At 34.6% G+C, this 17,947-nt stretch overlaps 1 protein-coding gene across 7 annotated transcripts in view; it reads left to right on the top strand.

Moving 5' to 3' along the window:
* LOC127858308 (uncharacterized) overlaps positions 1-17,711 on the top strand; it is a 40,762-nt gene extending 23,051 nt beyond the window's left edge. For 2 of the 7 annotated variants that reach the window (XM_052395331.1, XM_052395326.1), the window contains exons 7-11: positions 14,805-15,080; positions 15,318-15,491; positions 15,961-16,046; positions 16,172-16,249; positions 16,361-17,711. In XM_052395331.1, the coding sequence (XP_052251291.1) occupies positions 14,805-15,080; positions 15,318-15,491; positions 15,961-16,046; positions 16,172-16,249; positions 16,361-16,591 (845 nt within the window). In that variant the 3' untranslated portion in view covers positions 16,592-17,711. Of the gene's footprint in view, positions 1-7,449; positions 7,626-8,125; positions 8,438-8,739; positions 8,983-10,089; positions 10,189-11,914; positions 12,221-12,731; positions 13,038-14,804; positions 15,081-15,317; positions 15,492-15,960; positions 16,047-16,171; positions 16,250-16,360 lie in introns of those variants that run through there. The other 5 variants (XM_052395330.1, XM_052395329.1, XM_052395328.1 and 2 more) reach the window with 5 other exon arrangements.
* Positions 17,712-17,947: the final 236 nt, after the last annotated feature.

Below are 17,947 nucleotides of genomic sequence, written 5' to 3'. Positions count from 1 at the left end.
ACATTCTGTTCACGTACATGGGTTCATCAATATATGGTGCCTGGATCTGTACATGAGTCTCATCTATGACACCGATCACTTTTGGGAATCTAATTAAAACAACATGCAGAAAATGCAGTTGTTAATAAATTGAACAAATACCTGTTGCAAAGGCACAATTTTACACAATTATATGATATTCCTATTTTATAATAGGATAAATCAAGTATTTTCATTATCAGAAATGGAAACAACATAATCTTATAAAGTGAAGTACCTAGCAATATGAAAAAATCCTTGTTTATTCCTGTTTAATGACTCGATGGTTGTTGGGAATCTAATGTGTCTCCTCACAACATTTTGGGAGCTCAGTGCATCAAGTGTTTGAGAGACTGCTCTCGAAACACTTGATTGAGCTACAGAGTGCAGATCACCGGTGTTGAGCAGTATCACACCGGTAGCCAGGTACCTCAGTGTGATCAAGACCTTGAAGCCAGTAGATAGGCTGTGGCTCCTGCCAGAATTGGGTGCTAAGGCAGCATCCAGCTGGGCAATTATACATGCCAATGTGGCATGGTTGACACGATATCTCTTGTACAGATCATCATTTGTCAACTTTGCAATGTCCATTCGATCACGATACTCGCGAACTGCCATTTTGCTGCAAGCTGTATAACCAAAGTGTTGTAAATATCACAATGTACTGTATGAATTGCTATATATAGAAAAGTAACTTACCATCAAATATATCCTACCATTTATGGATTGATTTTCATTATCTTGCAAGGCAAAGTACATACAAATACTGGAACAGAGTTCGTCCCGATATAGTATAGATTAAGCCCAGCAAGATTTGTAATCTTTATTTCGTACAGTTTCATCTTGGTGACCGGATATTCCGAAACGCCAATGTTGTTTTTTCCTCTCCAAATTCAATACAATGTGCGTCTGTCATTTTGTAACATAACGTTAAAAATGGCAATTGAATTGATAATGGAAAACATAGTCAGTTTTAATAACTGGTTAAAAAATGATCGATTAATGCTTACGAAATAACTGAAAATGCGTAGCTACGAATACGAAACGGCTATGCTACGAAATGACCGTAAACACAATTCAACATTTCCTGATTTTCCTCGTTACTGACTCAAACAAACAAGTATGATTCTTTCATAAACACAAAAACACTTCACACCAACTGCTTTTAAATCAGTGTATACATTTGTATACCAAAATAACAGCTTGAAACCAACGTGCAAAAACTTCCTCGATATAAATGCTATCAATTCCTAATTTTTTTTACATACGGAAGTAAACGTTGCAACTTCCTGTCTCGCTAGCAAATATAAAAGGGTAGAAACAATTATTATTTAAATCAACTGCACTATCGATATATTTATCGACTCGGTCAGCAGCTGGAGCGTGCGCGTCGCGACCGAAGCGAGAGTCCCCCGCAGAGGATCTTCTTAGAGGGAACTTCTGCGAGTGGCTCTGCTAATCCAGCTGAATCCGCTACCCTCGAGCCGGACGTCTTCCACATTGCTGGGATTGCTGTCTTCCCCAAGATGCAGCGGTCGTACATGCCAACTGCTGTTTATCGTCGGGAGCTCGCTTACCCGGAGGGGGACGGGAATAGTGGGACAGCGAGACCACCAGTGTGGAGGAAATACGGGGCGGACTAGAACAGGCTTCTTTCCTGGGGAGGTATTGAAGCATGCCTGGAACTTCAAGGGGGTGGCCTTATTGAGGGACCCCGGGACAGCGGTACTCAGTACGCTCAACGCACTGGGGAAACTGTCTCGGGGATAAAGACGACGGCCGGTGACAGCGAGAGGGGCCATAAAGGCAAAGCTGCTTGCTTGCACTCCTTTGGTGGAGCTACGTACAGACAAGAATTTGTCTTTGTATTGTCAACTACCAATGCACATTAAGGTCTATTATATAAAGCTGTTTTTTATTTCAGAAGGCACAAAGTCAAGTCGATCGCTTCATCGTTTGAAGAGAAAGTGCTTGAAAACATCGCAAACAATACGATTAGTTACACCAAAATGCATATCGTCAACTGCATGTCACACTGGAGTTTGTCTGCAACAAATAACACCTGTGCTAACGCCCATTTAGTCACCATTTAGTTCACCAGTGTACAAAGTATTTCCACCCAAAAGCGAGCAAAGAAATGCATTTCTGCAAAAGCTGTTTTTGAGCAGCAGCCATCTTGTGAAAAAATATGCCGTGGCTTTCATGACGCTACTGGATCATATTATCTTCTGAACATCAACAATGGCCATGTGAGCAAATATGCCCACCCCCTGGCGGCCATCTTTTTCAACGAACCTGAACCATTTTCAAAGAAAGCTGAAATATCATTAAGACATACGTTTTGACCAAGTTTCAAGAAGATTGAACTATTAATGTGAAGTCTAGTGTTAACAATATTTGTCTTTATTTTGACCAAGTGACCAAGGTTTTTACCTGGTGTGACCCAGTTTCGAACACGACAAAGATATAATTTGGAGAACTTTTCTTATCAAGTTTCATGAAAATCAAGCAATAAATGTTACTTTTAGAGTGTTAACAAGGTAACATGTTGACGACTCATTAAGGACAAATGGTGATCCTAAAAGCACACCATGAGCATCTTGTGCTCAGGTTAGCTAAAAATAAGAAACTTAACGTTATATGTTTTATGAAACAAATGTAATTTTTATTTGCACTAAACTAAATTTCCAGTACTTTATATTGGTTATGTCATAGTCAGAGTGGTAAAGATTATGCACATATACAGTACATAGATTGGCATGTTCACAAATTCAAATATATGACTGTTAGTTTAAATAAATTCTTTATCACAGTCATTCTCAAGATTTATTTAAGTCATATCACGGTGATAATTTTCTCATCAATCCCTTGACCGGTTCGGCTGTTGGGGGGAAATGAGGGGCAGCAATACAGAAATCCTCCTCCAGTCAAGCCTGTTGTGTGCTGCTTAGAGTAATTCATCCATGGAAAGGGATGTCCACTCTTGCATCATCCGTCCAGCTTTTCTTCTGACGGCCTCGGCGTCGACCTCCCTCTAACGTGCCCTGGAGAACAGTCTTGCACAGAGATTCGTGCGTGGTTACGTGTCCAAACCAAGCCAGCTGTACCTTAGCACAAATATTCGTGGTCATGGTAGTGAAGTTATTAAAGTGCCCTTACTGAAGCTTGTTTCATTCCGTTCACTGTTGTTTATTTCTCAATATGAAACAATCAAAAGCAATCCAGTGTAATTTGTCCACTTCATATTGATGGCTTAATTTATTTGCCCATCGACATGTAGAGAGAACATTACCGGATTCGATATGCAGTTGGCATATATTGTAAAGTCTTCTTGGACCTTGTGTAGTACAATCTGATCTCAGTTCTAAAATTTAAAGATACCGGTATAATAGCATACAGTTGACAATATAGCAGCAAATACATTTTTAACCCATTGAATAAACACGTATTCACAGATGGGCATGAAGGATTTCTTTGTCTATTAATTTTTGTAGTAAAATAAAAAGAATACTAGCGTCATAAATAAAGTTATTGGCTGATCACAGATGTTATTACAATTTTTATTATGATAAACATCGCATTAAAAGTAAAAACAGAAGCAGTTCAGATGATGTACTCAAACCCGTTCAGACGTCGTACTCAAACAAAAAACGTTCAGACGATGTACTTTTTTCCAAATTCCTCGCCACAGATCTAAAAAAGCTTAAACAACATGCAAAAACTTGTACGAAATATTTTAAGCATGTGATCAAGCAAAAAATGTTGTATTTATTTCGTTGTTTGTCGTCTTGAATAGCTTACACGTCAAAATAAAGTATGTTCAGACGATGTACAATTTTCAATGTTTATTTTTCTTGAATGTGTGAGAAAACTACAGAAATCTAAGAAAAAAGACAATTACCAATGTACCTAAGGCGACTAAGCGGGTACTCTTCGCACAGTTATCATATATTTTGATATTATAAAATATGAGAATACCTTGATTTTCCTCATTAATCGAGAGCTTTTTCCGCCATTTTGTGCGTACGATGTACTTTTGTGATCACGTGATTCCCCGCAGTGAAATACTACCCTTTCAACTACAGAAGTATGTAATTAACAATACTATTGCCAAGTTTTAAAAATCCCCTACCGGTTAAACTCCACCATTTTCAGCAATATTTCTTCTTTATTTTGCCATAGCAACCATAATTCTTGACGTAGGAACAAAATGAAATGACATGCATAATCTCCATATTATCTGTCCATGTTACAAGTTTCATAACAAAATATGAAAAAGATTTTAAAGTTATCGCAAGATCCAGAAACGTGTGACAAACTGACTGACTGACTGACTGACTGACTGACTGACTGACTGACTGACTGACTGACTGACTGACTGACTGACACACAGAGCGCAAACCATAAGTAAATAGTAAATGTAGTGTATAATAAATTATGTTATATTGTGTTTATTTGAACATGTAAATAAACTGATTTATAAAAAATAAAGAATACCAAGCTTCATTTCGCAACGGTTACTCAAAGATTGACAATTCATGTACAGTGCTCTTTAAAGCATGAAACATAAATATAGCAGGTGGTTAATTGTATGTTTTATGCTTGGACCTCTGAAAAGCCTTCGATAGTCTTATAATCGGTCAATTATTTACGACTTTGTTTAAACATGGCGTAAAGGTAAAGCATTTCAGTGTTTAAAAGCTGTGTATACAAGTTAACGCGGATGTTTGCGAGTCCATGATAATAATGCAATTCTAAACTGTAATTGCAAAATTGGTACTAACAACAGGGAAGTAAGCAGCACGTTTATATTTGAACTGTTGATACGAGAGTTATCTCCCTTCGTAAGATCTAAAGGTCATCCGAGTATTTTTTTATCACAGTGTTCGCGAGCTCCGCCGATACAGCAAATATGTAACGAACAAATTGAAAACTATCTATTTAATTTCAAAGGGAACAAGTTAGTCAGCCAATCAAATTTTGCGTAGCATGTGCAAATATTCTGCATGCATATATATAGCTGGCCAAAGCGGGCTTTTACTCTTGATGATTACTTCCCTGTGTATATAGATCACCATGGACAACCATATGGAACAATTTGATTGGCTTACTAACCCGTGGCGTAACTTAGCTAAGTCCAGAGCTTTTTAGTTTTCTGCACACAGCTTTGAAATGATTCAGCAATATAAGCGTTTCTAGAATATGGACTTAATTGTAATGTTGGTCTGACGCACGCGGGTAATATTTACAACATGTGATAAAGGATCAAGAATGAATTCTTTGTCTTGCATTATCCAGTTTTAAAAGTAAACTTTTCTTCGTTTCCGATTTATCGTAAGAAAAGCTGAAGATTAAGACAAAACTGTTTCCGAATGTATCAATATAAAGTTCACAATCATAATGGTTATAAATTTTGCTATACGGTTCTATTTTGTCTACCGTGCTTTTGCGATTAGTTTATATAATACGTTGATATTTGAACAATATGTATCGATTGCATACATTGACAAGGTATACATCTTTCCTTATGCCTATATATGATATTAACATCGTGTTTGTTTTAACGTTATCCATAATATATTATGGACCTTGCATCTGTGCAAGAAACCTAGTAAATCAAGAAACAGTGGATAGTAAACGAGACGAACAAATATGTTAGGGCGCAAAAGTGACCGTCACGTTTGGAGACTGTTAACATAAATATAACACTGTATATGATACTTGATCCGGCGTCCGTCTTATTATTTTAATAGATTATTTACACGTCGAATTGTTTCCAAATCAAACAATGAAGCTCAACTTTTGCAAACTAATACAACATAAATGCACCGCCAGTGAATGAGTCAGAGTTAAAAAAGAAACAACTTGAAAGTCAGCAAACCTGACAGATGCACATACAGACAGTGATGCAGGCAGATAAACTTACAGGCGAGGTAGCAGACGGACAATCAGGCATATTTATATTTTTTTCTTTCTCAGGCAATACATATACCAGCAAATGTAATTTAATACAATAACTACATTTATTTGGATGTAACGGATGCTATTGCGCAGGATAGTAATATTATTATATCAGGAAATTAGCGTTTGACTTATAACGATCATGATTCTACGATAACAACGCCGACTGAACAAATACTATTTGAATCCAGCTAGATACAGAGTAAGCGCCGTATGATAAATCATTGATGACAGTCATTGACATTTTTTAAGAGCGCATTTTCAATTGATCCAATAAATAAAACATGTATTTTTCGTAAATTTTTTAGAAGTGACCCAAGTTGAAAAATTGCAGTCAAATACCTCGTGATAAATTATTTCAATTATATATGCGTTATATAAGCCTTTATTTTCAATGTATTACATACCACTCGTTTCAAACAAGTTAATTTATTATTATTAAAGATCAACTTAATCGTTGTTTCGTGATTATTATGACAGGATGTAGGCAGTTAACCGACCCGGAAACCGTTTGTGTAATATCTTTACTAGCGACATAAAAACAACGGTTTAGAAATAAACTTAAATACGTATTAAGTATTTTAATCAATATTATAATGATGCATCGAATTACTATTTTTTGATTTACAATTTTCAATGTGACAGCACTAGTTTAATATGATAACTTTCTTATAAAATACTTAATAATTAATAATTGAACTTCCGAATTAAGGTCCATGCACTCTTTTGACTGAAGCGTGAGGTTTGCTGGTCGTCGACAGGTAAAAAAAATAATATGTGCATTCCGTTGCTAGATGTTGATCCTAGCGTTTGTTATATTTTACAACTGAATTGTTTGTATTGTTCTTTTTCGTATAGGTGATTGGGAACCGTACCTTAAAATTTATAAAATACAGCTTTCCTAAATTTATTGTCCGATAAAGCTTCAAAGTTTCATTATTCGAACATTGGCCAGTCAAGAAATACAGAAAAAACATATTTTTAATAATTCAACGTTACACCGAATGGCATATATTAAAATATATAAGAATAGTCTGCATAATAACGAAATGGAAGAATGTCGTGACAATCAGACATAAACACGCTTCAAAGACTATTCGAACGGTGAGCATTACGGAATCAGGATAGTGCCATCTATAATCTCGTCCTTCTTTCATCAAGGGCGACACACGAAACACGAAGCGATACAAGATATTGTGCGCGACGCACGAAGCGACACACGATATTTTGCGCTATACACGAAGCGATGCGCGAAAAAGTACCATGAAATATAGCCCTTGTGTAGGTAGCCCAAAAGCGATATATATCGTGGTTAATATCGCATGTCGCTTGTTGCTATTTGGACATGGCGCTGAACATTTTGTATGTAAAGGCAAACACGGATTTCCTGTATTAACAGGAAAAGCGCACTTGAAACACTTGGAAAATCTAAGTTTGAATTATATACTTGTATATGGCCGTGTGTTTACTTTCAAATAATTGATGATACGTACTGTAACTTGTGTTTCCGCGCCTGACACGTATTAGATTGGATGATATATATCGTATGCGTTGTATTCTTATTGCTTACCGTTGATCAAACACAAGTGCATAAACAATGCAGCTGGGATTTATTGTTTGTTTCATTCTGATCAATTTTACGATATGTGAGTTATTATTTTTATGTTTGAATTTTAAACTAAATGCATGAGATAAATACAAGTTAGGTACTTCATTAAATAAAAAAAAATTGGAATTCGATATTTCATCGCGAAACAACTATTTAGAAATGAAGACAGGAAGTACATTTGCATAAAACGCCTCATTTAAAGAAGAAACTTGTTTTCCGTTCTTTATTCGATTAAGTGTATTTTAAGTGATAATACGCATTGCCAACCTTACATTATTTAACCATTGCTTTAATAACATTGTAATTGAGCATAAATAACATTGAATTGAATATATTAAAATGGTTTTTAATTAATTTGAAATATTGTATTACCTATAATTTTCTAGTGCGTATATAATGATCATAAAAGTCTGTGTATACTTGTTAACATGTTTAAATCCCCAATCATTGAAAACTTAGTTCTAAAGCGTCGATAATCTTACAGTTGCAGTTTTCATTTCATTGGAATTAACTTATATGTGCATTTGTCTTTTATAGGTCAGGGAGTAGAACCCTGTGACGGCCAGCTGAAGGCTCTCCATCGTGCATTTGATGGTCGAAACTGGACTCTAGTGTTTGAACCAAAGAATTTTATTAATACTATGTCTGTACAGTGGTGGAAGGGATATGCGAGCCAGTGGTCTACTCTTCAGAATATTGATAAACTCTATTCGTTTAGGTCGGATAAAAATGCCTTTATGATGACGATCAATAAACTTCTCTCTTTTTATAACGGCTCAATATTTAAGGTGCAGATGACTATTGAGAATAAAATCTGTGATTCAAATAGCCTGACTTTATTGGTCGAAGGTATGTTCATCAGATTATTATCGCTCAGGAAATGTTATAGATCTACATACACTACACTCACGGCAAACAAATGAATGTTGATACACCGCGAACCACATGTAAAAGGGAATTGCTCAATTTTGAGCTTAACAAAACATTCTTGTTAAAAAGTACCTTATTTTATAGCGATTCTCGGATTCTATAAACGATAAGCTATTAAGAGTTGTTATGATAGAATATCTGATAAGTTTGGTACAACAGCATTGTGTATAACCCTTTTTATTGTCAATTAATTTAATATCTGTATGTGTATTTTAATATAGCAAATCCTTGCGGTTTAGTATTCATAAACAGCCAAAGTACGAGTTTACCGATTGTCAAAGATACAGATGTCTACATAAACTACACACCGAGTAATGTGATACTGCATAACAGAGAAGCCTTTACCACTTCGTGGGTACAGGATCCAACTGGGGATGGTAGGCAGACGAAGATGATGGTAAACAACACCAGTAGTTTCACGATTTTACAAGAAAATGATGGCCACACGAGTGTTATCATACGAGGTAAACTCTATTTAAAATTAGAATATCATTTAATTTTATATGCATTAATTTGATAAGTAACTCCATTTTCACGAGGCGCGCAAGCATCCATCTTAACTATAATTCGACCGGCAATGGCAAACAAATAAAACATTCGCACAATACATTAGAGCTAGTAAACAAATGGTATCTCTGATGACGTTTCGTCATCGTCATCATTCCATACATTAGAGCTAGTAAACAAATGGTATCTCTGATGACGTTTCGTCATCGTCATCATTCCGTCGTAAATCCGTAAGGCGTATTGCATTGTGGTTGCATCTACGCGGAATTCAATAAGCATGTTTATAAATTAAACACTTAAACACGAGTTTGCAAGAACATTACAATGTTTACATCACGTACTTCAACAATATAATTGCATACAAATGTAGCTCATATATATTAATTGTGATGTGTAATTACATGTATACGATTGTGAATGTAATATTCAAATTATTATGCAACTGTAATATTTCCATGTATTTTACCTCAGGTCCGTCTCCAAATATAACATCCAATTTACCCATTCATGCATAATTGTAAATTACCACGACTTTTAAAATAATATATCATGATCAGGCTGTAACCTATATAATAATACATTACATGACCACGGTTTGTGTGTGGTCATAGAACAAACAACATACATTGGACAACGTTTTGTATTGTTACCCGATTGAAAATTGATCAGCAAGTATACAAATGGACCATAGCTTAATAAAGTTAGTACCATGTAGACGCTTTTCACTTGATTAAAAAAAGCAAACCACCCATTCACTTCGAATAAATTTCTATCTAAATGTGTCGTTGTGTTTGTTCTGTCTAATTAAATTAACAACAAATGGAAGACAAGATGACAGCACTCTCTCGGTTGATATTAGTTTTCTCGGGTTGATATTATTTGCTGTCATCCTCGCAACCGTGTGTTGTTTATATAATGAAGCCTGGGATTTAACATCGATATCAGCTTAAAATCGTTCGAAGCATTTAAAAATGTACATGCATAACACATTTAACATTGGCATATATATTGCAACACATTATTTTACGATAAAACTATGTTATAACATTACTCATTTTTAATAGGAATGCGTTCGGAGCTTAACGGATATTATGGAGTCAGGTGTTTCCATGTCGGAAACCAAACGGAAACATTTACAAAAACAGAACCTGTTATTATACCAGGTAACTTACCAGCCTACACTTACATATTGTTTTCACACATTTGTGTACATTAAAATATGTGTTAACAATATTTGATAGTGATATCAATGAATTAACTGACATCATCTGCGCATTTAGCATATTATGTACATATGTGTTTACATTGATGTGAATGTCAACTTATATAATTATTAAACACAAAATAGCAGGTTGAAAGCAGATGCAAAGCTTTTTTAAAGAGAACGTTGCTGGAACCAATATATATATATATATATATATATATATATATATATAATTAATATATAAATAATTTACATATATATATATATATATATATATATATATATATATATATATATATATATATATATATATATATATATATATATGTAAATTCACACATATGGCCAGTTACGGGGGTCTCTGAGTAAGAAATAGGTCATGGGGTTCCCACTTTACAAGTATCGTCATACCCATTATTATCCGATATAAACACGAATTAAGGTATATAGGGGCACCTATATATTATAATATATATTTACGGCATTCATTTAACGTCTTATACAAGGAAATATATAGCGAAATTAATTGCGGGGTATATACATTTTCATTTTAAGACCCGATTGTGATTTTCGATATAATCCTTATTGTGCAATTTGATTGCATTACCTCCCCTATCCCCCCGCCCTCCATATTAATTTAAGGTGTCTAAAACGCGGGGTTGTATACAGGCCCCGTTTTTCGGCGTAGCTGATTAGCGTCACTTTGAAACTTAGATGACCTTCATTCATGATAGGTCCGAAATGAATAAACCCGAATTGTGTATTGGCTAATAATACAAAAATCACCGTAAACATTGGTAGTCTGGTACCCAGACTAAAACATTAGATGCATATCATTTGAACTGAAATAGATCTATGAATATATTGCAAATGACAACATTACATCGAGACGTTTCTCCTTAGTTTACAAAGCAGTATAGCATTATTCACATGTCTCTACAATTAAAAAATCTATTGTTTACATGACGTAGCGGCCACACTAAACACTACAAAAACAGGCTAGATTGCACTTTACCGGTACGCAGTTGATTACCACTATCGACAAAGCGGGGATTTGGGGGCGGTAGCCCGCGATACTAAGGAAATATATAGGTGTTGGAAATATATCTGTCTTTGATTTATTATAATCCATATTTGCGTTTATTAGTGTAAATATGTTTCCTTGTACTTTGTTTTGTTCATGTTTTATATAAAGTTATGTTTTTCTGCAAAAAATTCATAACATTATGATGCTTGCAATATTGAGTCTTTTATGTTTACATTCTACTAACATCTGTACACATAAGAACACATAATCTTTTATTTCATTCCAACATAATGTTCATAGTATTTCAGTGGCGAATATGTTTTCTTTTCCTATTGAAACTAATGTGTTACTCGTTAAATTATGAAAACCTAGACATTACAATACCTATTGACACTAAAACATACAATTGCACCGCTTCTTCTTCATTTTTATTTGCTAATACATTAAAATCTATTATCTTATTATCACTCACTACCTTCATTAAAATACATGGTCGCTTCATTCCATCTCCTTTCACTCGTTGCAAACATTACAACATCAACGCCGTATATTTTTTTTAAAGATATTTCTTGTTTATATTGACCCCGTAAGTATTGTCTGAAAACTGCCAAGACCGCGTAACTGGCACTATGTATTAGTATATATATATATATTGCAGACAAACCAACACTAGGAGCCTTTTGTTTTGATGGACAACGGAAAAGTGATTTTGCATGTGAAGAAATGTTCGCGATCCTAAGTATTAACAATACCGTTATCTGCAACACAACGGCCGGTACACGTCCTGACAAGGTCGATGTACTTCTTGACGGGAACCAGGTTCAAACATTCGTCAGCGGAGATTTAAACACAGCAGACATTCGCATTACGGACGGCAGCCAGCCCTTTCACGAAGTGAATTGTACCGCCAGCTATAGCGGTTACAACAACAGTTTTTCTATTGTAAAGAAACTGCATGTTATCGGTGGGTATTGTCTTATTCTAATACTTACACTTAACATCAATATTAAACTGATATATGCTGTACTAATAACAGAAACGTTGGCATATTAATATAAAACACGAATATTTTAAATTTTGGACGCGCTTTTGTATCAAAGTTTTATGTATTTGATGCATCTGTTATCATACTTTTATTTACACTGATTGATGTTAGACTATTTATAAAAGCATATTCATTTGCGTTTGAATTCTTGTACTTGTTAATTTTCAATGAGATATGCAGAGCTCTCGTCATTTTTGCTTTGTTTTGAAACACCTTGAGTGTATTGGTTACAAAGCACCTACATAAAAAAACGTTTTTCATTGCGTTGGACGATTGTTTGACTGACTGGTCTTTCTCGCTACTTCAAAATATACGAAACGCAAAATACTAGTATTGTATTTTGGTAGATACACGAAGAATGGAAACTTATTTGTTTGATGCACTATTTTTACAACTGCATAGCGACCTATTATTATAATATGCATTTTAGTGCCTGCAGACAAACCAGAGATGCTGATAAGCGAGTTAAAGGACCATTCTATAAACATCACGTGTAGTTCAATTGGAAGACCAACTCCATACCTCAGCATCCTTATTGGAAAAGAGGTAGAGCAGGATCTCATCCAAACAAATCAGTTTAACTCGTCAAGAGGGATAAACAAGAGTATTATTTTTATGAAATACAAACCAGAAAAATGGCAGTTGAATAATGTGACTTGTTGCTCACAACAAATGGTGGATATAGTGGGATATCAGCGAAACGTGTGCTCCGACGCAAGGGAGATCAACATAGAATGTAAGACCAAAAGCAATGTTATTCAGATGTACACAATACTTTGCCTTATGGGCTTCACAGAAAGAATAAGTACACACAATGGGCGTAAACATAGGAAATGGTGTGTATAGCAAAGCCACTAGTTTGAAATGACCAAGTTAAAATAGCTTCCAAAATCATCTCCATACAACTGTCCTTATTTAATAAATTAATGCCAAAATATCGTATTGGATATCGATGTGTAAATGTTTGTAAACCGGACATTTAATAAGTATATTCCTTCTGTTAGCCAAAAGCAACCCCTAAGTATAAAAGATGGTTCAACAAAAGTAACGATGTTAAATAAAGGATACCGGAAACAGGCATATAAAACCAATCTCTATAACACAAAAATAAAAACTTTTAAATTATGTAAAGTCATTTTGTTCACGTTCGTTTTAGGAATTATACCTCATGCCAATACAAGTAAATACGTATGGTAAACCACATTAAACGCCGTTTCAATGATACGAACATTTGCGTATCATCATTGCTCAACGCATCTGTTTGTAACGAATTGATAGCCTGATGCACAGGTGGTTAGCGAGTGGCTATGATATTAATAAGTGAAAACATCATTTTGAATGATAAATAATCATATGTTAACGAAAAATTAACTTTTCTGCAAAAAACTTTTTTTACTATCAAATATATATATAACAAGGTATCCGACTCGAAATCATCCGAAAACGGGGTTCATCGTTTTGAACAGCCATATCTTCATCAATTTTGCAGCGATATTCACGATCTCGGTCTTATTCAACGCAGAAATGAATTTCCTTTCTGGAAATGTATATGTCTTGCACTATTTTTACAAATGCTGGGTCAACTTGCGAGTTGTGTATGGTGTTATTTCTTAAAAGTTGACCCATCATTTGTAAAAATAGTGCAAGACATATACCTCTTCAGAAAGGAAATTCATTTCTGCGTTGAATAAGACCAAGATCGTGGAAATCGCTGCAAAATTTATGAAGATATGGCTGTTCAAAGCGATTCACCCCGTTTTGGGGTGATTTTGAGTTGCATACCTTGTTATATATATATTTGATAGTGAAATATTTTTTTTTAGAAAAGTTAATTTTTCGTTATAATATGATTATTTTTCATTCAAAATGATGTTTGCACTAATTAATATCATAGCCACACGCTAACCAACTGTGGCCTGATGTATAGTATTTGGTCGGAGTTATTGCAGATGTAAGTTATCGCGCTAACGTTTTTTTTTAGTTTCAGAAAATATAATCCGAGCAAAAGCATGCTTGACACAAATATAAGTTAATGCAGTTTTTTTCGTTTTCATATTCATTATTTAGGCAACTGAATTTGATACTCTTTAATATCTCACGGTAAAATACAATAATATATTTTCGTTTTGGAATCAAATTTAAACGACGATAAATAACTGATTGCTTAGAATAACGAACTGTTTTAAACACTTAAATCAGCCTATACGGTTATATTAAAACTAAATAAGTGTTATACGAAGGCATTATTTAACATAAAAAAGATATATGATTTGTTAATTTCTAGATCTCGCGCCTTATTGTAAAGAATACCCATACATTTCTTAATGATTCAACACCTTGCATAGGATTTCCTTCATGTAGGACTTATATTGGGGACTTGTTTGAAATATTTCATTAAATATTGACAAGTACTGAATTTGCTCCACACATCTTCGCACAAACAAAAGATGCAAATACGAATACCGAACAAAATTGAAATATGTTACTGTGTTTTGCATTTCAGATCCCCCTGAGGTTACGTTTGATTTCCCCGATGCATTGGTACTAAACAACAACGAAACAATTAATGTTATGTGTACCGTCAATAGCAACCCTCAGTCTAATATTCTCTGGAGAATAGATGACAAAGTATTGAAAGAGTGCAACAAAACATCTCTGTGCTTGCTTTCGGTTAACGAAAGCGCAATAAAGGGAGAAGAATTTGCCAATAAAACGTTCCGCTGTCATGCGGAAAACAAATTAGGAAACAGCACAAGGGACTTATTCGTCAGTTGTGTTGGTAAAATCATCAGCATCGTCGTCGGCATCGTCATCGTCGTCATCATCATCATCATCATCATCATCATCATCATCATCATCATCATCATCATCATCATCATCATCATCATCATCATCATCATCATCATCATCATCATCATCACCATTATCATAGTCACTAAAATTAATTGTTTTTAATAGTGTAATATCAACGCGCTTGTGTAAAAGATTATTAATTCTGTCTATTTTGATCGGCTAGGCCACTCCAAACAGGAATCCACCTCAGACAGGAACGAAAATACGAATAGTCCAAGTCTGATTGTTTGGCTGGGCGGCGGTATCGGTGCTTTTGTCTTAGTGACTGGGATTATTGCGTTTGCTTTGTGTCGAAGAAAGAGTTCAGACCAAAAAAAGCTTTTGTCCTCACAATCAGGTAAATGTAGTTGTGTTCTTTTATGCAACACACGGTTTTGTGATGTTCGATGTAAACTTCTTTTGATGTAAATTACCCATTGCACAATTGTAACTTTTGTTATAACAAATATTAAACAGTATGCATGCCGCTGTTGATACAGTGAATTAAAATAAATCAATTGGCGTTTGCAATCATGTTATATTATTTACTTTTACATAGCATGTCGATCCATTTGGTAAGCATCGTTGGTGGTATTTCAATATGTGCGTTTTAAGTGCGTATTATTTGTGTACGCTTGTGGATTAATTCCTCCTTGAATACAGCCTGTTGGCGGACTAGATTTAATTGCTTCCGATATAATGGAAAATGTTCGTTCACGTTTATGGTTTCAACTTCATCTACCGCATTTTAACATTTTGTATTTCATAGTTTCGCTTCAAAGATAAACTGCAATATCAGCTGTTAATGTACTACTTGTTAATATCAGATGAAGGTGCTATACCCTTGAATACCACGAGTGCATCTGTCCCAGTTTATGCGGAAATCAGCAAAACAAAGAAACCGAACGCGAAGGTTGGTTCATGTTTAAGACATATATACAAGAGAGGAAGTTGCAATTGCGAAAGCAGTTGTTGTTGATGTCGTTGTTGTTGCTAATACAGATACTTGTATATGTTATGCTCATTTTAATCTTGTAGTCCTCGGCCGCTGATAGAAAGATACCAGAAGCCCCGATGTATTCTGAAGTCAGCAAAGTTAAGAAAATTAACACAGAGGTTGGTACATGTATTGTGACTAAGTGCTAGTGTTTAACTGTTGCGTTCTATATGTCGTTGCTGTTGTCGATTCCGTTGTTTATAAATATACTTTTAATTTTGGAAATTCAGAACTCGGCCGCTGAAGTAAAGGAAGACCAACTCGTGTATGTTGAGCTAGACAAAGCAGCATTGTCCCAGCACTCAACTACCATAAAACTAGAGATTCCAATTGAACTAACAGAGTACGTGGACATTAACTTCGCAAAAACGGAGGAGCTGGCCAATAAAGCTAAAAGTCAAGAGGTGCTGAAGGTGGACGCTGATGATAAAACATATATGAACAGTGGTGAAGTCAAGTAACGTGCATAAGTCTTATTGTGCACACTTGTTTTATGCAGAATTGTCGATGTTTGACAACTTAGCAAAACTTAAGTCTCTGACAACAATTATAAATATCCTTTTGTGTTTGTTTGTATATTTTGATAATTGTATTTCCTTTGGAGAGTTGTCTTGTCTTCAGGCAAGTGAGCAGACTATAGACATTATTCGACATAACGTGTACAAATAAAACATACTGCAACAGATTAGATAACTATACGCTATAGAAATATTAAAGTATTCCCATATTATAGATATTTGAATAGCGCACAATTGAAACAGAGGATTTTACTCTAATTAAAATAGCTATACACAAGCTAATACCCCTGACAGTAATATTTTGACACGACGAAACAATATGGATACACGAATGTGTTTTTACCCGAAAATCTGTACTTAACACAATACACCCGAAACGACTTATAGTGTTTTAGACCTTCGAAAGCGTGTTTATATTTTGCGCGGGCTGATTTTCACTCTATTTGACCGCAAGACCCCTGTCATGTTTTAATTCCGTTATTGTGAAAGACGTCTTTCAATTAACGGATATAGAAAACGAAAATGAACACATGTTGCAATATTTAGTTTTACATCTTCAAAATCAAAAACCAAACCTTGTAAATATATACAGCATATATGATTGTTTTTAATGGCGTGTTCGTTCCTTTGTTTGTTTTATAATTAAGTTTTCAAGTTATGTATTTATTGTTGTGTATATATGCAAATTTATCATAAAACGATACTTTTAATGGTATGAGTACTTCTAGTAGAATATTGTTATCATTAATGTAGTATACGTTAACACGCTTTTTTCTCGGTTAACGTTAAACAAAACGAACTATTTAGGACCGCGTATTAAGAAAAAAAAGCGAAATAAACATGCCTCAAAAATGAGTAAGTTATTTAGAGAAAACAAAAGGCATCACCAATAAAGTTTGATAATATTAATAGATTGGTAGAATTCTACTATTGGTCATTGTTGTGTGTTTTTCTTTGAAACGTTAAGACCAGCTCTAGATATATAGTTATAAATACGATACTACAAATTTACAAAACATGTATGTCCTTATTTACAAAAAATGATTTGTCAACGCTTTTATATTAACACAACTTGTTTCTGTATTTACTTTTCCTATTATTTATAATAAACATGTTACGCAAACTTTAAGTTTTATTCGTAATTCTAAGCATCCATACGATTGAAAGGTTATTCAATTGTTCACGTAACATTCCAAAGTATCAAAGACATAGATTCACATTTCGTCCCATACAATTACGTATTTGAAACCCAAACACTAGATACTACAACAAACAATGTCCAAAAAGTTTTGCCGATAT

The sequence above is a fragment of the Dreissena polymorpha genome, chromosome 14 (assembly GCF_020536995.1).
Source record: "Dreissena polymorpha isolate Duluth1 chromosome 14, UMN_Dpol_1.0, whole genome shotgun sequence".
Lineage (NCBI taxonomy): Eukaryota > Metazoa > Mollusca > Bivalvia > Myida > Dreissenidae > Dreissena > Dreissena polymorpha.
The sequence above is the reverse complement of the archived record's forward strand: the minus strand, read 5'-3'. Positions and strand labels throughout refer to the sequence as shown.